The sequence below is a fragment of the Carcharhinus amblyrhynchos genome, chromosome 4, assembly GCF_965287045.1.
Source record: "Carcharhinus amblyrhynchos chromosome 4, sCarAmb.v2.hapA, whole genome shotgun sequence".
Taxonomy (NCBI): Eukaryota; Metazoa; Chordata; class Chondrichthyes; order Carcharhiniformes; family Carcharhinidae; genus Carcharhinus; species Carcharhinus amblyrhynchos.
In genome coordinates, this window is record NC_137327.1 from 14,957,969 (window position 1) to 14,985,579 (window position 27,611).

Consider the following 27,611-nt stretch of genomic DNA (forward strand, 5'->3'; position numbering starts at 1 on the left):
AGCGATGGGTTCTTGTGCGACAACTGGAGAGCTGACAAGAGAGAGACCCATGTTGCTTCCTCTGGAGGTCTTCTGTATTAAGTGCCACTCAGGCGGGGAATTAAAGACCCCCACGTGAGGAAATCCTATTCCCCCTATTCCTAATCAGAGTCCGGCAGTTGTCTGTCATGGGCAATGCCAGCAGGAGCAGTGGGAACAGCCAGCGATCCAAGATTAGCGAAGCACCTCAAACCAAAGGGAGTCAGGGCAGAATGGGGTTCATGGGATGGGGATCAGTAGCAAGGGTGTAGTGGGGTGGCTTTCCACACTCCCTCCATCTCCTCCTCAGGCTGAATTCCTCAAATCAGACATCAAGGGCAGGATTTTCTAGTTGCACTCACCCCAAGGTTGGAAAGTCCCACCTGAGGACCTTTGCACCGTCTGTGACCCGTCCCCTACAATTCCTGTGGTGAGCGGGATGATAAAATTCTGCCCCAAATGTCTGACAACGAGGGACCATCTCCCCCCCACCCCTCCTCTCCACCCCCACCCCACCCCACCCACCCCCCCACCCCCCCCCACCACCCCACCCCCACCCCACCCCCCCACCCCCCCACCACCCCACCCCACCCACCCCCACCACCCCACCCCCCCCACCCACCCCCCACCCCAACCCCCCCCACCACCCCACCCCCCACCCACCCCCACCACCCCACCCCACCACCCCCAACCCCCCCACCACCCCACCCCCCACCCCCCACCCCCCACCCCACCACCCCCACCCCACCCACCCCCAACCCCCCCCCACCACCCCACCCCACCCACCCCCAACCCCCCCCCACCACCCCACCCCACCCCCAACCCCCCCCACCCCACCCCCAACCCCCCCCACCCCACCCCCAACCCCCCCCACCCACCCCCCACCACCCCACCCACCCACCCCCCACCACCCCACCCACCCACCCCCAACCCCCCCCCACCCACCACCCACCCCCCCCCCACCCCCCCACCACCCCACCCCACCCACCCCCAACCCCCCCCACCACCCCACCCCACCCACCCCCACACCCACCCACCCACCCCACCCCTACCCCCCACCCCCCCATAAGAGCCTGCAAGCAAACCTGACAGGCCTTTGCTTTTCAGCCTCCCTGCATGGTGAGTTCCCCTGGCTCAATACCAGCTGAGGCCCTTAGATGGATATTAATTGCTCACTCAAAGGCTTCAATTGGTGACAAGGTGAGATGGCCATCCACCAGCCTGTCCACCCTAGACTTAACTGTGGCCCATCCCCACACCATAACGCCTGATTAAATACTCCCTGCCTCCAACATGTCTTCTGGGAATTGGCAGGAGGTGGGGGCATTACATTCCACCCATTAGCCTCTGTCCTTCTCTCCATAAATGCCACAGATCATTTCCAGCATTTTCTGTTCTTATCTGCTTGATTTTTTTTGTTAAGGTTGTCTTTCCAAGAAATGCCAAAACCTTTCAGCAACCATTTGTTGGTAACTGGTTCACTCCCTTTCACAAGTTTCTTATCTGACATGTGAAATAACGGCTTTAGTGATTACAGATTGATCAATATTATTGAACAATCTTTCCTATCTGTCTTTGCTGATGCAGTTGTGCATTGGCCCATCAGTCACGCTGACATTCATTTTGTCCCTTCCCAGTTGAACTGTACATTCCCAGTGTTGAAAGTGATGCTGATTGGGACCTTACATTTGTCAAAGCAACTGATTCTCACCCCATCCTGTCATCAAAGCTCGTGTTCTTGTTCTTGCAACAAGGTCACTTTTTAATATCTACTCCATTTTGAAATGACCTCTACAAGGCTCATGAGGTGGAGTCTGAACTCCCTAGTTGAGGTCATAATTGCCGACCCCATCAAGGAGTCAGACTCACATATAAAAATGGGGATGTCTTCTGACACTCTGGAGTGCGTACTGGAATCACTCTGCAAGTGGAAGAGCGTTTGTTCACCAACAGAATCTGGTGAAGGGACACCGGCCTCTGAGAAGATGATAGAATCCTACAGTGCAGAAGAAGGCCATTCAGCCCATTGAGCCTGCACTGACCCCAATCCCATCCAGACCCTATCCCCATAAGGCCCATGCATTTACCCTAGCTCGTCCACCTGACACTAAGCGGCAATTTAACATGGCCAATTCATCTAACCAGCACATCTTTGGACTGTGGGAGGAAACCGGAGGAAACCCACATAGACACGGGGAGAATGAGTAAAGTCCATACAGGCAGTGACCCAAGCCAGGAATCAAACCCAGATCTTTGGCACTGTGAGGCTGCAATGCTAATTACTGTGCTACCTCCCCACCATGGCACATTTCATATTATGCTATTACTGTCTTTCAAACTTTTGGTGGTGTATGAATGGATATACATCACAACGTTCTGTGTCCTTTTAGTTCACAAATAAATAAATACCCCTCTGCGAGGGAAGGAAAAGAGGGAGTTTGCATTTATTTAGGAGCTCATCCCAGCACACAAAAATCTTTAAAAAAAAAATTCCTTGAGTTTTCCTGCAGTGTTCCTTTAAAGGATTCTGGTTAGGCCTAGTTGAGTTAGGACTACTCAATGCCTGGTACCAATGGGCAGAGTGTGTGCGGTGGACAGAGTTCAAAATTGCTTTGGGGTTCTGTGTAAATCACACGTATCCAACCAATGAATGACTACAAAATGCAGTCAATAAATGGCAGTCGTTGATAGTACATTGAACTGCAGTTCTAATTTGCTGCCTATGTGTGTATTTCAATGTTCACACTTGTGGTCTGGTGTAAGCAACTGGGCAAATAAAGTGACTGGCTAACGCAGCCTCTGCTGGGTGGGCGTGGGAGAGTACCAGTCCAAAAATGGCAGTGCAATGCTAAAATTGTGTTGTTCCTGATATGGTACTCCCCATTTTCAATGGGGCCTTTGCATGGGCATGGCTTTCTCTTTCAGTCATATCTTAATCAAGATGTATGAAGAAGCCCAATGTCATTTTGGAGTTTTAAGAGGCAGATGATCAACGGAATGCACTCTGCGCCAGGCACTGAGTGACCTAACCAGTAGTTTAGAAAGGGACTCCTGCGGGAAGAAAGAACAGGCTATTTAGTTCAATAATTTTTGTGGACTCAGAGCTGCGTGGATATTTATTCCAGCCCTTCAAAATTCTGCTGGCTTGTTGTTGGCTCACCTGCAGCCTCCTCACCAATACCTGTAGATATAGCTGCAACCAGTTCGTAGAATCCTATGGTGCAGAAGGAGGCCATGTGGCCCAGCCAGTCTGCACCAACCACAATCCCACCCAGGCCCTATCCCCATACCCTAGCTAGTCCCCCTGACACTAAGGGCCAATTTAGCATGGCCAATCAACCTAATGTGCGTATCTTTTGATTGTGGGAGCACCTGGAGGAAACCCATGCAGATATGGGGGGAATGTGCAAACTCCACACACACTGACCCAATCCGGGAATCAATCCTGGGTGCCTGGCACAGAGGCGGCCGTGCTAACCACTGTGCCACCATGCCACCCATTTGTGACTAGAATGAACCCATTGCTGTCATCTAGCATGGAAATGTTTTGCAGCACTGTTGTGCAACCACATAATCAGGATGAACTTTATTATATCAACAGACATGCTCATTGAATGGAGCTGCATCATGCGATTCAGTGTTTCCCTTGCTAGTTATTGATCTGACCAGGATTTGACTCACATGAGTGTGGTACTGTTATATATTCATTGCTCAAGGTGAGCAATGGCGTAGTGGTATTGTCTGTAGATTATTAACCCAGAAACTCAGCTAATGTCCTGGGGACTCGGACTCGAGTCCCACCATGGCAGATGGTAGAATTTGAATTCAATTTAAAACAAAAATTAAGAATCTACTGACGACCATGCAACTATTGTCAACTGTCAGGGAAAAAACCCATCTGGTTCACTGATGTCCTTTAGGGAAGGAAAACTGCCGTTCCTACCCGGTCTGGCCTACATGTGATTCCAGAGCCACAGCAACATGGTTGACTCTCAACTGCCCTCGGGCAGCTTGGGATGGCCAATAAATGCTGGCCCAGCCACTGATGCCCATGTCCCACAAATGAATTAAAAAAAAAACGAGAGGGATATTAAATTAAAATCATCCTGGTTTTGCATTATGCGCAGTTGTGTTGTACAAATGTATAAGTGAGTTGGGATACTCACCTCCTGTAACATCAGTTTAGCCAGGTTCCAGTAGGCAGCCTTGAAAACACTGCTCATCCTGATTGCCTCAGCTTTCACCAATTCTCTGGTGGCAATGGCTTTTCTAGCCAATGGTAAGATCAAGTGCAGGATACACCTATAGCAACAAGGATCACAATTTACATAGTGCCTTTAATGTAGTAAAATACCCCAAGAGAGTCTCCACAGCAGTGTCATCATACAATGCTCGAATACTAAAATGATGATTATTCAATGCAATTACACAGTCCCATTTTAAACAATCCTCATTCCATTTACTCTCCAGAACATCCACCTCGGAAATGGGGTGCAGAGAAGATTTGCAAGGAAGTTGTCAGGACTGGAAAATTGTAGCTATGAGGAAAGTTTGGGTAGGCCAGAGTTTAAGTTTATTTATAAGTCACAAGTAGGCTCACATTAACACAGCATTGAAGTTACTGTGAAAATCCCTGAGTCGCCACACTCCGGCACCTATTCGGGTACACTGAGGGAGAATTTAGCATGGCAAATGCACCCTAATCAGCATGTCCTTCAGACTGTGAGAGGAAACCTGAGCACCCGGAGGAAACCCACGCAGACACGAGAAGAATGTGCAGACGCCACACAGACAGTGACTCAAGCCGGGAATCGAACCTGGGTCCTTGGTGGCATTGCAAGGCAGCAGTGCTAACCACTGTGCCACCGTGCTGCCCCTAGAGTTGTGTTCTTTCCTCGTCCTCTGGCTTACTTCCTGCCACTGACTCCCTGGCCTGGTGCTTGAGGGGAGTTCAAGTAGGCAAGTCCACTGTGGCAACAAGAGTTGTATACTTTGTACAAGAGTAGGCGGGGAGCAGATTTCACTCAGGTGCATATGATTATGAGGGGCATGGACAGAGAGGTAGGAAGGCCCTATTTTCTCTATCGGAGGGTTCAATACTACACACACTACAAGTAATTGGTGGAAGGATTGGAGGAGAACTGAGGAGAGATATTTTCACTTGGGCATGGCTGAATTTTAAACTCACTGCTATTAATACTTTCACATACTTTTCAATCCATGTAACAGACGATCTTATGGAACCAATGGCCTCTTCTGGAGACATCTCTACTTTTTTAGCAATTGATTTTCTGGTCCGTACAGCTCTCTGGATTGCTGGGAGTATCTTCATTGGATCACTTGCCCATGGCTTTTCACGTAATTCAGCCTGCCAAGAGAAAAGACAGATGTGTATTTATTTATTGCATATCTGAAGCTCAGTGTCACGACCTTCTGAAGCATAGGGGAAGATTCGCTGACCTCCTCAGACAGCCAGTGGGAATCCTAGCAGAAGAAGGCCATTCAGCCCATTGAGCTTGCAGAGACATCAATCCCATCCGGCCTCTATTCTCGTAACTCAATGTATTTACCCTGCTAATGCCCCTGACACGAAGGGGCAACTTGTCATGGCCAATCCACCTAACCCGCACATCTTTGGATGTGAGAGGATACCGGAGCACCTGAAGGAAACGCATGCAGACGTGGGAGGAAAGTGCAGATTCCACACAGGCAGTGACCGAAGGCTGGAATTGAACCCTGGCTTCTTGAGCTGTGAGGCAGCAGTGCTAACCACTGTAACACCATGAATCCCGATGCCTAGCAAATGGGCCATCTGCCAAAAATCAGGATTCCCAGCGGGCATAGGGGCTCTCGGGATTCACTACCCACGGACCCCAATTGGGATCCTGCCTGGAAAGGGCGGCAACCCAATAATTATGCAGAGCCGATAATCTCATTGTCATTAGTGTTCATTAGTGTCATTGTCATTGACATTCACCAGCTTCCCACCAGTCACCCTGCCCACAGGGGGAACGGCACCAGGCAGGCTTTACATGTACTACCCACAAGCAGGGACATGATGTACTTGACCCCAAGTGTCCAAGGGAGAACCACCAATCCCTCAAAAAAGAGGCGTATCCTCCCTTCCTCCACTCTGATCATGGGTCACTCCCTCCCCTCACACCGTGACTGATCCCCACCCACCCTCCTCTCCCCTCAGATCACCCACATAGGCACCTTCCTCTCTCAGACTCCCTTTCCCCACAGACTCTCCCACTCTGCCCTTTCAGGCCCCCCATTCAGACCACACCTTTTGGCAGTGTCAACAATGCACTGCTCCTGGCAACCTGTCACTGACACCCTGATCTGGTGCCTTGGGCTCAAGGGGAGGTCAAGAAGACAAGTCGCGTGGTCATTTGCCACTCTGACACTGCCAGGAAGGTCCTCTCACAAGTCCTGGGGGCCAGGTAATCTTAGACTGGGAACAAGGTGTTGACCTCACCAGTCTTGCAGTGGATGGGGGGGTCTCGTGGTTCAACTGCCCCTTCTTACTTTGGCTGACCCATAGATCATCTCTGGCACGGTGATTTCAGTAAGAAGTCTCACAATACCAGGTTAAAGTCCAACCACTTTATTTGAAAGTAAACCCACAAGCTTTTGGAAACACTATTTGCTTGTGGGTTTAATATCAAATAAACTAGTTGGATATTGACCTGGTGTTGTGAGACTTCTTACTGTGTTTACCCCAGTCCAATGCCGGCATCTCCACTTTACAGTGATTTCAGGCAGCCTAAGATCTACATCTCTATTCCTGCCTGTGAAAGTTCTGGAGTGACCGGGTCTCTTTAACCTCCATGCTTCCTGGTAACCTAGCAGGGATCAAAACCACTGCACCACTCCATTCTGCAGCCGGGGGTTCCCTTTCCCCTGGGGAGAAACTAAGTGCTTAAATTCTCCACAAGTTTCATTCCAGCCCGTGTGAATTTTGTGATGACTCACACCCAATTTTTCTTTTTGCAATTAAGCAAGATACAAAGTTGAACACAGGAGAAGATAAAATGTTACAAAAACAAAAATAGTGCGGAATCTGAAAGTTTCAAATCAGAAAATGCTGGAAATACTCGGCAGCTTCCATGGAAAGAGAAACAGGTTTGCGGCCTATCATCAGACCTTTGGATTGTGCTATGGTTAGCACTGCTGCCTCGCACACTAGGGACCCAGGTTCAATACCTGGCTTGGGTCACTTACTGTGCGGAGTTTGCACGTTCTGCCTGTGTTTGTGTGGGTTTCCTCTGAGTGGTCTGGGTTCCTTCCACAGTCCAAAGATGTGTGGGTTACGTTGACTGGCTATGCTAAATTGTCCCTTAGTCAGGGAGATTGGCAGGGAAATACGTGGGGTAAAAAGGGGGATAGGGTTTGATTGTTGTCAGTGCAGCCTCGATGGGCCACATGTCCTCCTGTAGGAATTCGAATGAAATGTCATAGACCTGAAATCGCAACTCTCTTTCTCTCTTCAAGATGGTGCTAAATATTTCCAGCATTTTCTGATGATGAATTGTTAACTTTGTCGTTATAACCAACTTGTTATAACCAATCTTTGCAAACAATCTTACACCCAGTAGTTTTATCAGACGTACACAGTGTCTGGTTGGTAACCATATACTCACCTCCCTGAAGCAGCGATAGCCATGTTTCTGAAGAAACTTTTGGAATTGAACACCAGCTTCTCCGCTCTCCTGAGACAGCAGCCAAGATATTGCAGTCTAGAGAAAGGTAGCAATTAGACGCCAAATATTTTTCAACATAATTAACGTTTTAAATACTTAATTGCATGCAATCATGCATTAAAATAAGTTTCCTGGTAAATGCCACCCAAATGCCAGACAATGACCATCTCCATCGAGAGAACTTAGTCATCTCCCCATTCAATGGCATTAGCATCCCTTTGGGATACCATTGACCAGAAATTGAACTGGACTAGCCACATAAATACTGTGGCTACAAGAACAGGTCAGGCTCTCCACTATCTAGAAGCCGTAATTCATGAGTGTAATGAAATTTCTCTGCTTGCCTGGATGAGTGCAGCTCCAACAACACTCAAGGGGCTCGATACTCTCCAAGACAAAGCAGGTTCCCTTACCAGTATCCCATCCAACAACTTACTCACTCACTCTCTCCATCACTGACGCACATTGGCAGCAGCATTTACCATGTACAAGATACACTGCAGCAACTCACTAAGACTTCTTCACTAGCACCTTCCAAATCCATGACTCTACCACCTAGAAGGTGAAAAGCAGCAGATGCATGGGGACACCACCAGCTGGAAGTTCCCTTCCGAACACCATCCTGACTTGGAAATATATCGCTGATCCTTCACAGTCGCTAGGTCAAAATCCTGGAACTCTGTCCCTAACAGCACTGTGGATGTACCTTCACCACATGGACTACAGCGGTTCAACGCAGCTCACCACTACCTTCTCAAGGGCAATAGGAATGGATAACAAATGCTGGCCTGGCCAGTAATGCCCACATTCTGTGAAATAATTTTTAAATGCATCCCAAATCATGTAGATCACCACCCAACTGCAGTGATGTGGCATTTTGGAAGGATCTGAGGAAAGTAAGGCCAAGACTAAACTTTACAGAGAAACAGACAGAATTCTCAGAATTGCATGGCAATTAAATAATTTAGTGCTTTAGGTCTCACGATATATTTTTTAAAAATATAATTTTGAATGTTCCATGCAAGCTCTGTTTCTATTCTATGACATTTTAAATGAGGAAAAATCATTACCTTTGTAGGCCTGGTTTGATAGAATTCTAAATAACAGGCAAGCCTGTTATTTATATTCAAATGCATTAAAATGCATTTAAATGAGGTTCTCGTCACGTTACATCACCAGCAAAAGGTAGGGAAAATTGTAAAACGAGATCTTGCCAGTGAGAATCTCATTTTTCCAATTTTTGTGCGATTTTGTGTCCACCTCGCCTTTGTGCTCACACTGAACATGGGCACGAGCTGCCACGTTGCTGCCTTTTTTGATTTTCAAGAATTATGACGATTATCTCCATTTACGGACAGTATATTTTCACATTGGGATGCGGTAAATATATCAGTAACAGGAAAAGGGCCATTTGAATTGATTTGATTTATTATTGTCACATGTATTATAATAAGAAGGTGGAAGAGAGTATGTCCAGGCTGTGTGGGGTCCTTATTTATGCTGTTGGCTTGTCCAAGACAGCAGGAAGTGTGGAAGAGTCGATGGATGGGAGGCTGGTTTGAGTGATGGACTGGGTTTCGTTCACCATCTTTGTAGTTTCTTGCTGTCTTGGGCAGAGCAGGAGCCATACCAAGCTGTGATACAACCAAAAAGAATCCTTTCTATGGTGCATCTGTAAATGTTGGTGAGAGTCATAGCAGACATGCCAAATTTCCTTAGTCTTCTGAGAATGAAGAGACATTGGTGGGCTTTCTTAATTAACTATTGCGCCAGCATGGGGGACCAGGGCATGTTGGTTAGTCAGCTGGACACCTAAAAACTTGAAGCTCTCTACCATTTCTACTTCATTTTGCTTCCTGAAGTTGATGACTATCTCCGTCATTTTGTTGACATTGAGGGAGAGATTATGGTTGCTGCACTAGTTCACCAGATTCTCTAACCCTTTCCTATACTCATTCTCGTCATTGTTTGAGATCTAACCCACCACATCAGCAAACTTGAAAATCGAGTTGGAGGGGAATTTGGTCACACAGGCATTGGTGAACAAGAAGTACAGTAAGGGGCTGAGAACACAGCCTTGTGGGGCACTGGTGTTGAGGATGATCTTGGAGGAGGTGTTGTTGCCTATCCTTACTGATTGTGGCCTGTGGGTTAGAAAGTTCAGGATCCAGTTGCAGAGGGAGGTGCCAAGCCCAGGCCACAGAGTTTGAAGATGAATTTTGTGAGAATAATGGTGTTGATGGCTGACCTGTAGTCAATAAATACTGGTCTGACATAGGTGTCCTTCTTTTCTAGGTGTTCCAGGGTTGAGTGCAGGGCCAGGGAGATGGCGTCTACTGTGGACCTGTGGCGGAGGTAGGAGAACCTTCATGGATCCAGGCAATCTGGGAGGCCGGAATTGATTCATGCCATGACTATCCTTTTGAATCTGGTTCTATCACAGCTTGGTACGGTTTCTGGCCTGCCCAAGACCGCAAGAACCTACAAAAGGTTGTGAATGTAGCCCAATCCATCACGCAAATCAGCTTGCCATCCATTGACTCTGTCTACATTTCCCGCTGCCTCGGCAAAGCAACCAGCATAATTAAGGAGCCCATGTACTCCAGGCACACAGTCTTTCTCCTTTTTGCATCGGGAAAAAGATACAAAAGTCTGAGGTCACGTACCAACCAATTCAACAATAGCTTCTTCCCTGCTGCTGTCAGACTTTTGAATGGACTTATCATGTATTAAGTTGATCTTTCTCTACACCCTAGATATTAATGTAAGACTACATTACGCACTCTCTCCTTACCTTCGCTATGAATGGTATGTTTTGTCTGTATAGCATGCAAGGAACAATATTTGTCACTTTATACTAATACATGTGACAATAATAAATCAAATCAAATTTGTACGTCAGAGACATCGGACCTGTTCCCTACACCATCTGTCTCCTACACTGCTTGTCCAATGCACTACCTGTTGAATACACTGCCTGTTTTTAACCCTGTATGTTATGTACCTTGTCCATTACATATCCACAACCATTATATACCCTGTTCAAAACTCAATCAGCCTGGGTGATCAGCTTTGAACAGAAGCTACCAAAATTCAATTACTATTATTAATATATCAAATTTCCAAGCTGAATATTATCCGATATCCAGAATTATTTTTTACCTCGGCATCCTGCTTTAGAAATTCGGTACACTGGTCCTGGGTTTCGATTGCTTCAGCGATCGCCTAACGTTGAAAAAGTAAAACCATAAGAAAGAAAAAAAAAATGACCTCAAAAGCTAAGCCCTCTGAGGGTAATTTTCAGCTTTTTATTTTAGGTAGTAAATGGGAATGATCAGATCGCTCACACATTGCAAATGCATCAAAGAACAAAGAAAACAACAGCGCAGGAACTGGACCGTCAGCCCTGCACCAACCATATCTTGTATACCCCAGTCAGGTCATCCTTCAGTCTTCTCTGCTCCAACGAAAATAGCCCAAGTCTACGCAACCTCTCTTCATAACTTAAATGTTCCATCCCAGGGAGCATCCTGGTGAAGCTCCTCTGCACACCCTCCAATCACATCCTTCTGATAATGTGGTAACCAGCGCTGCACACAGTACTCTCGCTGTGGCCTCACCACAGTTCAATAAAACTCCAACATGACATTCCTGCTTTTGTAATCTATGCCTCAATTGAAAAGGGCAAGTGTCCCATACGTCTTTTTCACCCCCCCCCCCACTCACTAATGTGCCCCTCCACTTTCAGAGATCTGTGGACAAACATGCCAAGGTCCGTTTGTTCCACAGAAATTCCCAGTGCCCTACCATTCATTGAGTATTTTCTTGTTAAATTACTCCTCATTAATCACTTCACACTTTTCAGGATTAAATTTAATCTGCCACTTATCTGCCCATTGGACCATTCTGTCTATATCTTCTTGTAGCTCATTACACTCATTGTTAACCACCTGTCCAATATTTGCGTCATCCACAAACTTGCCAATCCCACTCCTCACATAGTCATCAATGTCATTTATATAAATGACGAATAATAGGGGGCTCAACCCTGTCATATGCCACTGGACACTGGTTTCCAGTCACTAAACGAGCCTTCTTTGGGTATCAAAGTAATTCGGAAACTTATCCATGACACATGTTAATGGTGGTGGATTAAAATGGGGCCGGAATTTTCCAGCCGTTCACGCCAGCTGGATTCTCCAGTCCCGCTGCAGTGAACAGAGATTTTGCTGGGTGCCAAATTCTCCATGTTCACTTGCAGCAGCAGCAGGGCATGAGTAGTCAGAAAATCTCAGGGAGTCCATGTTGCTATGGCAGCAGGCACTTTTACATGCATATCGTAGCTTAGAGCTATGGATTGTCTTAACAGAAGCTTCAACATCTTTTCCATCACACAAATGACCAGGAATATCTCAGAACAACGTGAAAACAGGAGCTCCCCGTGCTGGTCTTTTGGGTGCACTGCGACCTTTTTTTTCATGAATGGGACATGGGTGTCGCTGGCTGTTCATCCTCAGTTGCCCGAAGACGGTTGAGAGTCAACCCCTTTGATCATTAGACCACAACACCATAAAACATAGGAGCAGAATTAGGCCACTCAGCCCATCTAGACTGCTCCACCATTCAATCATGGCTGATATTTTTCTCATCCCCATTCTCCTGCCTTTTCCCCATAACCCCTGGCAAAGGTGAAGTTTATTTATTCATCACAAGGCTTACATTAACACTGCAATGAAGTTACTGTGAAATTCCCCTAGTCTGGCTCCTGTTTGGATCAGTGCACCTAATCAGCACATCTTTCAGAATATGGAAGGAAACTGTAGCATGCGAGGGAAACCCACGCAGACACGGGGAGAACATGCAAACTCATCATAGACAGTGATCCAAGCCAGGGATCGAACCTAGGTTCTTGGACTTGTGAAGCAGCACTGCTAACCACTGTGCTACCGTCTGCCCCCCTGTTGATCCCCTTATTAATCAAGAATCTATTTATCTCTGTCTCAAATACCCTCAATGACCTGGCCTCCACAGCCTTCTGCAGCAAAGAGTTCCACAGACTCACCACTCTCTAGCTGAAGAAATTCCTCCTCATCTCTGTTTTAAAGAATCGTCCCTTTAGCCTGAGCTTGTGCTGTCTAGTTGTAGTTTTCCCTACTAGTGGAAACCTCCACTCCACGTCTACTCTATCCAGGCCTTGCAGTATCCTGTAAGTTTCAATAAGATTCCCCCTCATCCTTCTAAAATCCAACAAGTACAGACTAGAGTCCTCAACTGTTCCTCACACAACAAGCTGTTCATTCCAGGGTTCATTCTTGTGAACCTCCTCTGGACCCTTTCCAAGGCCAGCACATTCTTCCTTAGATATGCGGTCCAAAACTGCTCACAATACTCCAAATGGGGCCTGACCAGAGCCTTATACAGCTTCAGAAGTACTGTGCCATGGCTCTGGAGAGATGTGTAGGCCAGATCAGGTAAGGATGGCAGATTTTTTCCCTTAAAGGACATTAGTAAACAAGATTGGTTTTTCTGACAATTGACAATGGTTTCATGGTCATCAGTAGATTCTTAATTCCAGATTTTTTTTTTTACTGCTTTCAATTCGACCATCTGCCATGCAGGATTTGAACTTGGGTCTCCAGAACATGAGCTGAGTTTTTGGATTAATACTAGCGGTAATACCACTAAGCCATCACCTGTCCTTCCGGCTCTCTGTCAGCTTGGGGGTTTGGTCCAGCAGGGGTGGGGTGGAGCCTAACTATGCTGATGTAGCTGGCTTCAGAGTGCTCATGCGCCATTGCTCAGGCCTTCCCGATCTGCTGGTGAACCAGGAGACCTTCTCCCATCCCTTCCAACCCCACCACCCCTGATGGGCACCGCCTGGCCATGTTCCTGACCACCTGGGGGTACCGTCCTGCAGCAATTCCTGTGGTGCCAAGGACAGTGACGGCAGAGGTTCCAACTTTCTTTCCTTCACTTGGCTGACCAGGAGCCCCTCCCGCTCTTACCATCTGCCAATGGCTCGCGTTGGAAGTATTTGCAGGCTGATAATCAAGCTATTTGACCATGTTATCAGCTTACCCTTTGCTTGCCCATCAAGCCTCTGGTTTGGACACAATGATGCTACCCATTGTACCACAAGACATAAAGTTATGTAATTTAGAATTATCACTTTGGGGTTTGCAACAGTGATCCGAGTTTCTCACAAACTGTGGATTTTTTCCCGCAAGTATGTCTAACTCCAACTCCCCACCACAATCCCAAGAGCAGCAACAGCAATTTGTTATTTTCTTCAGTCATTTATCTTCATAACTGCAAAATAAATCTCCCACACCTTCTTCCTTCCTCACGTCCACTCACATTTTTTGATCTTTGAATTTCCTTTTATGGCTAATGCTCAGTACAAAAAAATGATCAGGGATTCAACTTGCCTCTATGCTTGTTGGAACGTCAGCAGATTGAATATCTGAGCAGCTGCTGTACAACATGGCAATATCAGCCAAAAGTTCAGGGGTCCACTCTGTCAAATGAATGTTACAGAAGATTAAGGGAATTTAAAACATTGAAGCAAAGGTACACCAATGTTTTAGCATCATCATATCTGATATTTTTCTGCGTAAATGTAAATGTGGAGTTTCTGGTGCAGATGGAGGAGGAGAAAGTAGGTTCCCGGACACGCGTCCTTTGTTTGAATAGAGGGAAATACGGTAGGACGAGAGAAGAATTGGCGAATGTGGACTGGGAGAGTGCGTTGGAGGGAGGGTCTGTTGAGGAGCAATGGAGGATCTTTAAGGAGATCTTTCTTGGTGCTCAACGGAAATTTATTCCGATGGTCAAAAAGGATAATAGGAGGAGAGGTAATAAGCCGTGGATAACAAAGGAGATGAAGGAAAGTGTTAAACTAAAAGCGGAGGAATTTAGAGTAGCTAAGAGTAGTGGGCGAGAAGAGGATTGGGAGAGGTTTAAATGTCAACAAAGATTGACAAAGAAGTTGATAAGGAAGGGTAGGAGAAACTATGAAGCTGGGCTAGCGCTTAATATAAAAAAGGATAGCAAGAGTTTTTATAAATATATAAAAAGGAAGAGGCTGGCTAGGGTGAATGTTGGTCCTTTAGAGGATGAGAAAGGGGACCTAGTGGTAGGGGATGGGGATATGGCTAAGGTATTGAATAACTTTTTTGTTTCTGTCTTCACGGAGGAGGACGTGAATAATTTGCCGGGTGTTAGCGATGGAAAGGTGGTAGGACTGGAGGGTCTTAATGACATTACTGTTACTAGAAAGGCGGTGCTCGACAGACTGGAGGGGCTGATTGTGGACAAGTCCCCAGGACCGGATGGAATGCATCCGAGGGTTCTGAAAGAAATGGCGGAGGTGATAGTGGATGCCTTGGTGGTTATTTTCCAAACGTCGCTGGATTCCGGGGAAGTGCCGGATGATTGGAAAACGGCTAATGTTACGCCGTTGTTTAAGAAGGGTGCCAGGCAAAAGGCGGGGAATTATAGGCCGGTTAGTTTAATGTTTGTGGTAGGTAAAATGTTAGAATCTGTCATTAAGGAGGAAATTGCAAAGCATCTTGAAGGGAATTGCTTGATAGAGCAGACGCAGCACGGTTTCATTAAAGGGAAGTCGTGTCTGACAAATTTACTGGAGTTCTATGAGGATGTGTCTAGGGCGGTGGATAGAGGAGAGCCGGTGGATGTGGTCTTTCTAGATTTTCAGAAGGCGTTTGACAAAGTGCCTCACAAGAGGTTATTGCAGAAGGTCGAGGGACATGGAGTTGGGGGTAGGGTGTTAGCGTGGATAGAGGATTGGTTGTCAAATAGGAGGCAGAGAGTGGGGGTCAATGGTCCTATTTCTTATGTTCTTATGTTTAAATCTTCCCAATTTTATGGCCCACAAATTGGTTTATTTCTACACAGATTGCTCCCATTACTAAGGGCTAATAGTCCAAACCAGAGACATTGCTTCTCTATGACGGGGTGCAACTGGTTAATATCAGTCCTTTTCTACATTTATTCATGGGATATAGGCATCGCTGACTGGGTCAACATTTAGTGCCCATCCCTGAGAAGCAATTAAAAGTCAACCACATTGCTGTGGATCTGGAGTCAAGTGTAGGCCAGACCAGATAAGGACAGGCGATTTCCTTACCTAAAGGATGTAAGTGAACCAGATCGGTTTTTACAACAATCAACAATGGTTTCATGGACTTTTTAATTCCAGATGTTTATTGAATTTCAATTTCACCATTTTTTTTATTCATTCATGGGACATGGGCATCGCTGGCTGGCCGGCCAGCACTTATTTCCAATCCCTAGTTGCCCTTGGAGGCCATAATAGGATTTGAACCCGGATCCCCAGCGCATTACCCTCAGTCTCTGGATTACTAGTTCAGCAATAATACCACCAGGCCACTGCCTCCCCTTCCCCACCTTGAAAGCGAAAAAAATCTCTTTGCAAGATGTGTCATAATAACTGGAGCTAAATAATCATCTGTCCTTAACTGGGCACAGGGGACCTTGGCTCTGAGATGCTGGTACACTGGCATTTTGCCACAGCCTCAAAACACTGTCAAGCAGCATCGAGCATCTTGGGTCCAACTTGGCAGATGGCATGGCACAGGGCTTGCCCTCTCCACAGTCACTGCTCCATTGCCTTGTCTGGTTGGAAACCCAATGTCACAACCCAACATCTGTGGCTGCCTTTGCGTGGCGAGGTCACCGATTCCTGTGCCATCCTCATGAGGACATGGCAATGCTGGCAAACACAGGAACTCACCAAAACATCTCCAAAACCAGTCTACGTACTTTCAGAGACTTTCCAGTGGCAGAAGGTGTTCAAAATCACCGTGCCTGCGAGCTGACGGCCTGGCCCTTGAAATGCATCTCCCACCCTGCAGTTCAACATTTCTTTCAAAGGCATGGTCCAAAGCCTGGCATCACTTCAGCCTGTGGGCTGTATGACATCGGATCAGTTACTTATGACACAAAAGGGAGGGGGTGTCCTGTGTGGATGCCCTTTTCAAAAGGGCACACTGGATAGGCTGAGGCTGGAAGCTGGAAATATGAACCCCCAGCTTACATGACATCGCTACAGATACCAAATGTGTCGCTGATCTCTGAACTGGCAACACTGTTGCAGACAGATTTGGGTAACACACTATCTTGCTACTCCAGGCTAAATATTTTGAGATTTAGCCTGGAGATTTAGCATAGAGTTCACTGCTCAATTAGTGACACTTTTACACATCATCTACTAATAATAGAAGTGTGCAATTGGATGTTAGACATAGCAACATATTTATGACTTAGACTCAACTAAATGCAAAGGTCATATATATTAGCAAACAAATCACACGTACTTGTTTTCCCCTGTGATAAAACCAAGACAAGAACTGCATTCCACATTCCGGAGCTACTCGATTTTGACAATGATGTACACCATGCCTAAAAATAATGAAAGAAAGAGTTTATAGCACAGATATATACATTGTATGCACTTGAGAAGGATTCACATCCCATAAAAGGAGTAGCAAGTCAACTGTCCTAGTTAAGCAGTTCCTTCTTTCTTAATTCCATGCAGTTAAATCTTCAGCATCAAGAAGAGAGGTAGAGTCAAAATGTCATATCACATAAAACAGGAGGGGATAGGTGTCACAGTCTTGGATAAAGAAGCAATCACAGCTACAAAAAGGGTTAATGTTCCAGAAAGATCATCAAATGAAGCTGTTTTCCAAACTGTGGAACAAACAAAGAGTTGGGAGTGTAGTACACATGCCCAAACTGTCAGAGGGAGATTACGGATGGTTGTAATTAACCAGAACCTGCGTTGAACTGGCCATATAAATATTTTGACTACCGGAGCAGGTCAACGGCTAGGAATCCTGCGACAAGTAACTCACCTCCTAACTCCCCAAAGTCTGTCCACAAGGCACAAGTCAGGAGTGTAATGGAGTAGTCCCCATTTGCCTGGCTGAGTACAGCTCCAACAACACTGAAGAAGCTTAACACCAACCAGGACAAAGAAGCCTGTGTGATTGCTATTCTTTCCACAAAAATTCAATCCCTTCACCACCGACACGTGACAGCAACATTGTGTACCATCTACAAGATGCACAGCAGCCTTCTTAGGCAGCACCTTGTAAATCTAATATCCAGGAGGACAAGAGCAGCAGATACATGGAAACGCCACCTTCTCCCCTCCAAGCCACTCATCATCCAGACTTGGAAATGTATCACTGATCCTTTGCCATCACCGGATCAAAATCTTGGAACTCCATCCCTAACAGCACTGTGAATGTAACTACACCTCAGTTACTGCAGTGGTTCAAGAATGGCACCCACATCCTGCAAATGAATTAATAAAGGACAGAACAGCAAATACATGGCAGTCATAGTCAGAAAGGAAAAGGTTATTGATTACAAGGGAAAAATTCAGTTTGGATCTAAAATTGGCAGGAAACAAAGTGTTCTGGTTGATGGGTATCTTTGTGCAAGAAAACTGTTGCCTGGGGGATTGCACTGGTCTCAGCTCTGAGTCCCTTGCTATTAATTGTTAATATCAAGGCTTTGAAATTAACTGTAGTGACTATGAGAAAGAAGTTTGCAGATAATTGTCCATATGGTTAATGTTGAGGAAGAAAGCTGCACTTGTTCGGATATGCTGAGGGAGAATTTAGTGTAGCCAATTCACCTAACTGTCAAGTCTCTCGGACTGTGGGAGGAAACTGGAGCATCCAGAAGAAACGCGCAGACATGGGGAGAACGTGCAGACTCTGAACTAGTGCAGAGGAGGTTTACTAGGCTGATACCGGAGTTGAGGGGATTGAGCTATGAGGAGAGGCTGAATAAACTAGGCTTGTACTCGTTAGAGTTTAGAAGAATGAGGGGAGATCTCATTGAGACGTATAAGATGATGAATGGGATGGATAGGATAGAGGTGGAGAGACTCTTCCCGCTCAAAAAAGACAGTAGGACTAGGGGGCACAGCCTCAAGATAAGGGGGAGGCGGTTTAGAACGGAGTTGAGGAGGAACTTCTTCACTCAAAGGGTGGTGAATCTCTGGAATTCTCTGCCCGTTGAAGTGGTGGAGGCTGCCTCGCTAAATATTTTTAAGAAGCGGGTTGATGGGTTCTTGATAAGAGAGGGGATTAAGGGTTATGGGGAGAGGGCGGGAAAGTGGAACTGAGCCACGACAGATCAGCCATGATCTTATTGAATGGCGGGGCAGGCTCGAAGGGCTAGATGGCCTACTCCTGCTCCTATTTCTTATGTTCTTATATCAATAAATTTGAAAGCTGAGGAGAAAAATGGCAAACGGAATTCAAATTGGAGAAGTCTGAGATAATGGATTAGTGAAGGACAAGCAAGGCAAGGGAATAGGCAAAAAAGTGGTCAGATTCTGAGAAATTAAGATCTTAAGAGTATGTGGCCTTATTACCTGAAAGGTAGACAAGGCGCTCAAGAAAGCACATGGAACACTGCTTTACTGGCTGAGATATAGAGTATACGAGTAGGGAAGTTTTTGCTCTAATTGGATAAATGAGCAGCTGGAGTGCTACATACAGGTCTGGACATCACATTACAGTAAAGACGTGATCACATTAGAGAGAGTATAAGAAGAGATTTATTTTCACTCATTCATGGGACATGGGTGTCACCAACTGGCCAGCATTTATTGCCCATCCCTAGTTGCCCGAGGACAACTGAGACTCAACCACTTTGCTGTGTCTTTGGAGTCACATGTAGACCAGACCAGGTAAGGACAGCAGATTTCCTTCCCTAATGGGCATTAGTGAACCAGATGGATTTTTTTCCTGACAACTGTTTCATGGTCATCAGCAGATTTTTAATTCCAGATTTTTTTTTAACTGAATTCAAATTCCACCAACTGTCATGTCAGGATTTGAAACCTGGTCCTCAGAACATTAGCTGAGTTTCTGGATTAAGTATAGTGATTATACCACTAGGCCATTGCCTTATTACAAAAATGTTGTCAGGAATAGAGAATCTAGGCAATGAAGCAAGACATGATGGGTTGGGTTTGTTATTTTTTGAAACAGAGGGAGCTGAGGAGAGATTTAATTGGGTGGATAAAAGCATGAGGAGGCTAGATAGATTGGATAGAAAAGACCTATTTCTATTAGCAGCAAAGTCATTAACTAGGAGTGTATATTTAATGTAATTTGCAGAAGGATTAGAGGGAAGTCAAGGTGGGATTCTCCATTTTTGTCTGTGATGTGACCCATTGCGAGCGAGAATGGAAAATTTGGCGTTCCAGCCAAAACTCTATTCACTCTCAGTGGCACTGGAAAATCCCAGCCGTGAATGAGAATGGAAGATTTCAGCCAAGTTCTTTCATCCGGAGGGCAGTGGGGGTCTGGAATTCAGAGTGTGGAAGGTATGGTAAAGACAAAAATCTCAGTAAATCTAAAAAGCAATTGGGTATGCACTTGAGCTGCCATAATCTATAGGATTATGGACTAAGAGCTAGAAAGGAAGATTAAACTAGGTTGCTCTTTTATGGCTAGCATACTCATGATGGACTAAATGGTCTCCATCTGTGCCAAAAAGCTTTCAAAGTTTAGGGTGGCATGGTGGGTAACACTGCTACCGCACAGCGCCTGGGACGCGGTTCAATTCTCGGCTTGGTTCACCATGTGGAGTTTGCAAGTTCTTCCTGTGTTTGCATGGGTTTTCTCTGCATACTCCAGTTTCCTCCCATAGTCCGAAAGACATTCTGGTTAGGTGCATTGGCCATGCAAAATTCTCCTTCAGTGTACCTGAACAGACGCTGGAGTGTGGCGACTAGGGGATTTTCACAGTAACTTCATGGCAGTGTTAATGCAAGCCTTAAATAAACTTTAGCTTTTCCTACATCACTGGCTTCCACAGCAGACAGCCAAATTTAAAATGGTCACACACCTCAAAATATTCAGGTAGTTGCTGATCGATGTTGAAGTAAAGTTCTTGCGCTTTGTTTGCAGGTTGAATCTGATAAGTCTTCAATTTCTTCATTAATCTGTTTAGTCTTGACTCAGCATTTAGCATATACTGGAAGAGATTTGAACATGGTTAAACTCCAGTAAAAACTGATAGATTCAATCCTGTAACATGATGATCTTTTCTAAAAATGAAGAAGGTTCAACATAATTAATCTGCATTTGTTTCATTCTGTGCTGCTGGATAAATGTTTGGCTGGTGCATGTTCTGTATAGAACCATAGAATCCCTACTGTGCAGAAGGCTCATCAAATCTGCACCAATTTCTCTAACAGAACACCCTACCCAGGTCCACCTCCAATAACCCCTTGTTAATTCCCCGAACCGGAACACTAAAAGACAATTTGACACGGCTAATGCACCTAAACTGAACATCTTTGCACTGTGGGAGGAAACCGGAGCACCTGAAGGGAACCCACACAGACATGGGGAGAATGTGCAGACTCCACACAACAGGTCCCAAATGAACTGCTATTAACAAATTTAAATATAGGGAGTGTCTCAAATAATATATCCCCGAGTTAGAGGCTGATTCATTTTGAAAAATATTGTAATAACATCTTTCCAGCTTTAAATTCCAAAGATAAGTCTAGAGTCATAGAATTATAGAGGTTCACAGCATGGAAACAGGCTCTTCGGCCCAACTTGTCCATGGCGCCCCTTTTTTAAGCTCCTAAACTAGGCCCAATTGCCCGTGTTTGGCCCATATCCCTTCATACCCATCTTACCCATTTGGCTATCTAAACGCTTCTCAAAAGGCAAAATTGTATCCACCTCCACTATTACCTCTAGCAGCTTGTTCCAGTCACTCACCATCCTCTGAAAAAACTGTCCCTCTGGACCTTTTGGTATTTCAACTTAAACCTAAGCCCTCTAGTGTTAGGCTCCCCTACCTTTGGTAAAAAATATTGACTATCCAGCAGACCTATGCCTGTCATTATTTTATAGACCTTTATAGGATCACCCCTAAGTCTTTTATGTTTCAGGGGAAAAAGTCCTAGTCTATCCAGCTTCTCCTTATAACTCAAACCATCAAGTCCTGGTAGCATCCTAGTAAATCTCTTCTGCACTCTTTCAAGTTTGATAATATCCTTTCTATAATAGGGAGACCAGGACGGTACATAGTGTTCCAAGTGTGGCCTTACCAATGTCTTGTACAACTTCAACAAGACCTCCCAGCTCCTGTATTCAATTTTCTGACCAAAGAAATCAAGCATGCCAAATGCCTTGTTCACCAGTCTGCCCACCTGTGACTCCACTTTCAAGGAGCTATGAACCTGTACCCCTAGATCTTTTTGTTCTGTAACTCTCCCCAAACTGACTCAGTCCTGCCCTGGTTTGATCGACCAAAATGCATCAGCTCACATTTATCTAAATTAAACTCCATCTTAGCATGTCTTTTACATAAACTAATAGTTTGTCTACCACGACCCATCGCCTAACACAGGCAGCAAAAAAACTAATCCATTCTTCCAAATTGTAAACATTGTGGACTGGGTGGTCACGTAGACGCTCCGATGAGGCAGCTACCCAAGGGAGTCACGTGTGGGCAGTTCTCTCCGAAGCACGGCAGGCATGTAGCATATAAGAGCTGCTCAGTGTGCTAAGCAAATTATTGTTGTTTCAAGTCCTGGGTCACCAGTCATTGGAACCCAGCTAACATGGTGGCTGAAACTTTTCGGCCGTTCATGCCCGGTTGCAGTTGCAAACAAGGACAGAACACTTGGTGCTCAGCCCAACCTCCGTTCACTGCAGCGGGACCAGAGAATCCCACCAATGTGGATGGTCAGAAAATTCCGTACATACAATCGCAGCAATCTTATCTTCACAGGCAACCCTTCAGCCACAATTTGTCAGGGCAGAAAATTATGTTTTAAATTGAAGGGCTTCATTTGCTTGACAGCTTTTATCTCTGAGATTTCTTCTATGTTTGGTAGGAGGGAGAATGGTCAGCCCCTGCACAGATCATACGGTTTGAAAGGGTACCCTGCACGCTTCTCCTGTCACATTTTGGGTTACAGCATATTCAAAACATATCGGAAGGAACATGTAGCTATGGCAGGGGTTTTCCTCACCTCATGTCTGGGTCTTCGTAGACCAATTAATAGAGATTGATAGCCACATGTCATGACCTTTGTATCATCTGATAACCAGGATGGTGGAAGGTGAACTAAGTTGATTTACCCTCCTTCATTGAACAATTTCTATGATCTTTGAAAGCCTGAACAAAGGTTGGCAAACACTACTTTTCACTCCAACGCAGTTGATATGAAATGGGGCGAAATGGCAATGTATTATAGTAGCATTGAGTACAAATAAGAACACACTCAAATCACACTGCCTTGTCCTTTATTTTAGACTGAAGTACTCAGATTAAATACTCCATAAAAATAGTTGTCAAATAGTCTCACGCAGATGCATTATGCGTCTGTGCAAAAATTATCATTGCCACCTTCTTATGCCATGAATGAGCTAAAGAAGTTAAGGAAATTCATTTTTCCATGCAGTGAGTGCAAGTATGTTATTCCACTATTGGGACTCCTTTTTTGCAAATGTTTTGCCTGGTAAGGCCCATTTGGATTAAACTGCACAGCTATTCAAATATACTGAAGTTTTCTGAGTTTACACTGTTCCTGCATCCAAGTTACATCAAGAAAATTAAGCTAACTGCTTCCTGACATTTCAGTAACTGAGGAATTATTAAGTGAAAAAATGATTGAAGGCTCCCCAGAAACAATAAACCCATTGTTTCACATTGACACCACTTCATTTTACTCTCCTACTTTCCGTGTGGGCGGCACGGTAGCACAGTGGTTAGCACTGCTGCTTCACAGCTCCAGGATTCTGGGTTTGATTCCCGGCTCAGGTCACTGTCTGTGTGGAGTTTGCACGTTCTCCTTGTGTCTGTGTGGGTTTCCTCCGTGTACTCCAGTTTCCTCCCACAGTCCAAAGATATGCAGGTTAGGTTGAAGAAATTGCCCCCTAGTGTACAGGTATGCGTAGGTTAGAGGGATTAGTGGGTAGGGCATGGGTGGGATTGTGTTCGGTGCAGACTCGATGGGCCGAAGGGCTTCTTTCTGCACTGTAGGGTTCTATGAGTTCCTCTTCCAAGAGGACAGTTTCTGGACTTCCAGCTACCCTCTGCCCAAATCCCCAAATCCAGACTCAGACTTCAGTCAAGGGGGGGTTTTCTTCATAAGGATGCCATTTCATGCATATCAGAAAACAGAAATTCACCAAATGCTATCTTACCAACGTGTGCACAGAACACAGTGACCCGACAAGGGCTGCTCCAAAGAAGTATGTCTATCTAAAGATATCACTGGGCATCTCTGCCAACTTCATCCTAAAGAGGTACAGGCTCTCTTTACTGCCACAACCATGACACAGCCCTGGATTGTTATGCCTCTACATTCGTTCAGAAGGCACATTTTCCTGGCAATAAAATGGAATTTTTCTGGAATAAATGGGTGCTTTTCTGGTTGGCAGTTGGTGACTAGTGGCATGCCACAGGGATTGGTGCTGGTGCCTCAACTGTTTACCATATACATAGTTCATCTGGAGGAGGAGGCTGAGTGTTGGGTAACAAAGTTTGCTGATGACACAAAGATGAGTGGAAAAGCGAACTGCGCGGAGAACATGGAAAGTCTGCAGAGAGATTTGGATAGGCTGAGTGAGAGGGTGAGGACCTGACAGATGGAGTATAACATTGGCAAATGTGAGGTTACCCACTTTGGGAGAAATAATAGTAGGATGGAATATTATTTAAATGGTGTAAAGTTGCAGCATGCTATTGTGCAGAGGGACCTGGGGATTCTTGTGCACAAATCGCAAAAACTCAGTCTGCAGGTGCAGCAGGTGATCAAGAAGGTGAATGGAATGCTGGCCTTTATAGCATGGGGGATAGAATATAAATCAGGGAGGTCTTGCTGCAACTGTACAAGGCACTGGTGAGGCCGCAGCTCGAGTACTGTGTGCAGTCTTGGTCCCCTTATTTGCAAAAGGATATATTGGCCTTGGAGGGAGTTCAGAGAAGGTTCACCAGGCTGATACCAGAGATGAGGGGGTTAGCTTATGAGGAGAGATTGAGTAGATTGGGCCTGTACTCATTGGAGTTTAGAAGGCTGAGGGGAGATCTTATAGAGACTTACAAGATAATGAAGGGGCTAGATAGGGTAGAGATCGAGAGATTCTTTCCACTTAGAAAGGAAACCAGAACTAGAGGGCACAGCCTCAAAATAAGGGGGGGGGGGGGTGGTGGTGGCTGCAGTTTAGAACAGAGTTGAGGAGGAGCTTCTTCTCTCAGAGGGTGGTGAATCTCTGGAATTCTCAGCCCACTGAAGCAGTGAAGGCTACCTTGTTGAATATGTTTAAATCACAGGTAGATAGATTTCGAATCGATAAGGGAATTAAGGGTTATGGGGAGCAGGCGGGTAAGTGGAACTGATCTACTTCAGATCAGCCATGATCTTATTGAATGGCGGGGCAGGCTCGAAGGGCTGGATGGCCTACTCCCGCTCCTATTTCATTTGTTCTTATGTTCGTAAGTATTTATCAGTCAATCAATGGCACTAAAAGCAAATTATCTGGTCATTATGATGTTACCTTTGTGATATCTTGCTGTAACCAAATTGGCTGCTGCATTTCCTATATTGTACTGTGATGAAAATGTTATTATATTGATATTTTTGAGGATATTCTGTTGGTCTGTGGAAATGGTGCGTGTGTGTGTGCGCGCATCTGTGTGTGTGCGTGAGAGGGAGAGCTAGGGACTGAATGTCTACAGAATTGAACACATCAAAGGTGCTAGACGTGAAGGGCAGGCATTTGAAGTCAATAGGACAAAGTTAGATGCTGTACAAGTAAACACAGCATGGTTAGAAATTTGCATTAGGAGATAGGCAAATATTTGGATTCTTAGCTGTTGAAATTTAAAGGGAAGTAAGAAGGAGTTTACAATTTAAGATAAGATCATAAATAAACTTAGAAAACTTAGTTTTATTTGACCCAAGATTGGGTGCAAGAGAACTTGCAAAGTGTTTGTATTTTGAAGACAGTTAAGTTCAGAACAATGTTGTGAACAACGGTTTGAAAGATTAAAAAAAACATATTTAAGAAAAGATTGGGAGCTATGTTGAGAGAGTAGCCATGTCAGATGCTGGACTGTGTTCTGTGTCAACTCATCGCAAGCCACAAAAGTGTCACGGAGTACTTCCCATTTGCCTTGATGAGTGCAGGTCCAATGGCATCCAAGACATTTGACAGTATCCAGGACAAAGAAACCCATTTGATTGGCACCCTATCCGTCACCTTAAACATTTGCTCCCATAACCAATGGCACACAGTGGTAGCAGTGTATACCATCCACAAGACGCATTACAGCAAGTCACCAAGGCTCTTACAACAGCCCCTTCCAAACTCACAACCTAGAAGGACAAGGGCTGCAAATGCATGGGAACATGCTCCCCTCCAAACCACACACCAACCTGACTTGGAAATATATATTTATTCCTAAACTGCTGGAACAGGATTATACCACTCAACATGGACTGCAGTGGTTTAAGAAGCAGGTTTACCATCCACTTCCTAGGAGCAACCAGGGATAGGTGATAAAAGCTGGCCTAGCCAACAATGCCCAAATCCTGACAACAACTAAAAAAATGTGAACCCCTTAGGAAATAGGGGACAAGAGGATGGAAATTTCTTTGCATCAGTTCGGGTAACCAGGACAATATTTAGATATTGGGTTATTCATCTAGGCCTAGCAAGCTAATGCTAATTTCAATCTCAGGTATAGGCATGGTGGCATGTCACATCCTTCTCCTGATGTTTGGGTGAAGAGTTACATCTTTGGCATGCCCCCATTCATGGCCAGGGAGGGAAAATAAGCCACTGGGAGTGCCTTACCTAGCTAGATCTGGTGACAGCATTGTTTTATCTCTTTTGATCTACTTTCCTGGGGGTGAGGGATTGGGTCAAATGCCTACAGGCAGCATGGTTGACTAATCTGACTGATTTGGACGAACAACAGCACAATACAATTTGTCACTTCTCATGGTGGCGCAGTGGTTAACCCTGCTGCCTCACAGCACCAGGGATCCGGATTTGATTCCCGACTTGGGTTATTGTTTGTGTGGAGTCTGCACGTTCTACGCATGTCTATGTGGGTTTCCTTCGGGTGTGGTACTCCGATTTCCTCCCACAGTCCAAAAGTCATGCTGGTTAAGTGCTAAATTCTCCGTCAGTATACCTGAACAGGCGTCGGAGTGTGGTGAATAGGAGATTTTCACAGTAACTTCATTGCAGTGTCAATGTAAGCCTACTTGTCACACTAAAAATTAAATTTAAACAGTAGTACACTGGAACATATCTATGCTCACAGACTAGGTGGACAACTGGCCTTTGTTAGTCCATCATGTTTGTTCATATGTAGTTTATTGATGACTACTACCTCCATCTCTTGAAGAGACTTTGCAACAAACAGATTTGATTAATATATTTTATTCCATGACTTCATTTATACCCAATTTCATTTCTGGTCTATCTGTGCAATTATTACATTTTCAGAATCATATGTCTCATTTCTTTTTATGTCACTGATGAATTTTCAGGAATTGTTTTTAATGTGATAGTCTCAATAAACATATTGTTGCAAAGGGGACTCAATGCCTGATCCCATTCTATGACATGACCACTGTTTAGCCATCATTTCAATGATGGCATTTGAGAAATATCTGCTCCATGAAATGACTATTATTTTTGTTAAATGCTTAATAGATTTTGGGGACATGGTTGGGTCCATCCAAATAAGTCCTGGATAAATTCTGTGGAAACATTTCCTTTGCGAGCCCCACTGCTTAAATGACCATACTCAACATACTTATCTATA

General features: G+C 45.2%; 1 protein-coding gene across 1 annotated transcript in view; it reads right to left on the bottom strand.

Moving 5' to 3' along the window:
- The window catches only part of LOC145341794 (rifampicin phosphotransferase-like), a 175,706-nt gene that overhangs the window by 14,363 nt on the left and 133,732 nt on the right, over nt 1-27,611 (bottom strand). Inside the window, exons 25-31 of the mRNA XM_080186727.1 lie at nt 20,646-20,774; nt 17,084-17,168; nt 14,153-14,241; nt 10,887-10,949; nt 7,665-7,760; nt 5,229-5,386; nt 4,185-4,320 (exon numbers count right to left, since the gene is read on the bottom strand). Coding sequence (XP_080042853.1) covers nt 4,185-4,320; nt 5,229-5,386; nt 7,665-7,760; nt 10,887-10,949; nt 14,153-14,241; nt 17,084-17,168; nt 20,646-20,774 — 756 coding nt within the window. The remainder of the gene's footprint in view (nt 1-4,184; nt 4,321-5,228; nt 5,387-7,664; nt 7,761-10,886; nt 10,950-14,152; nt 14,242-17,083; nt 17,169-20,645; nt 20,775-27,611) is intronic.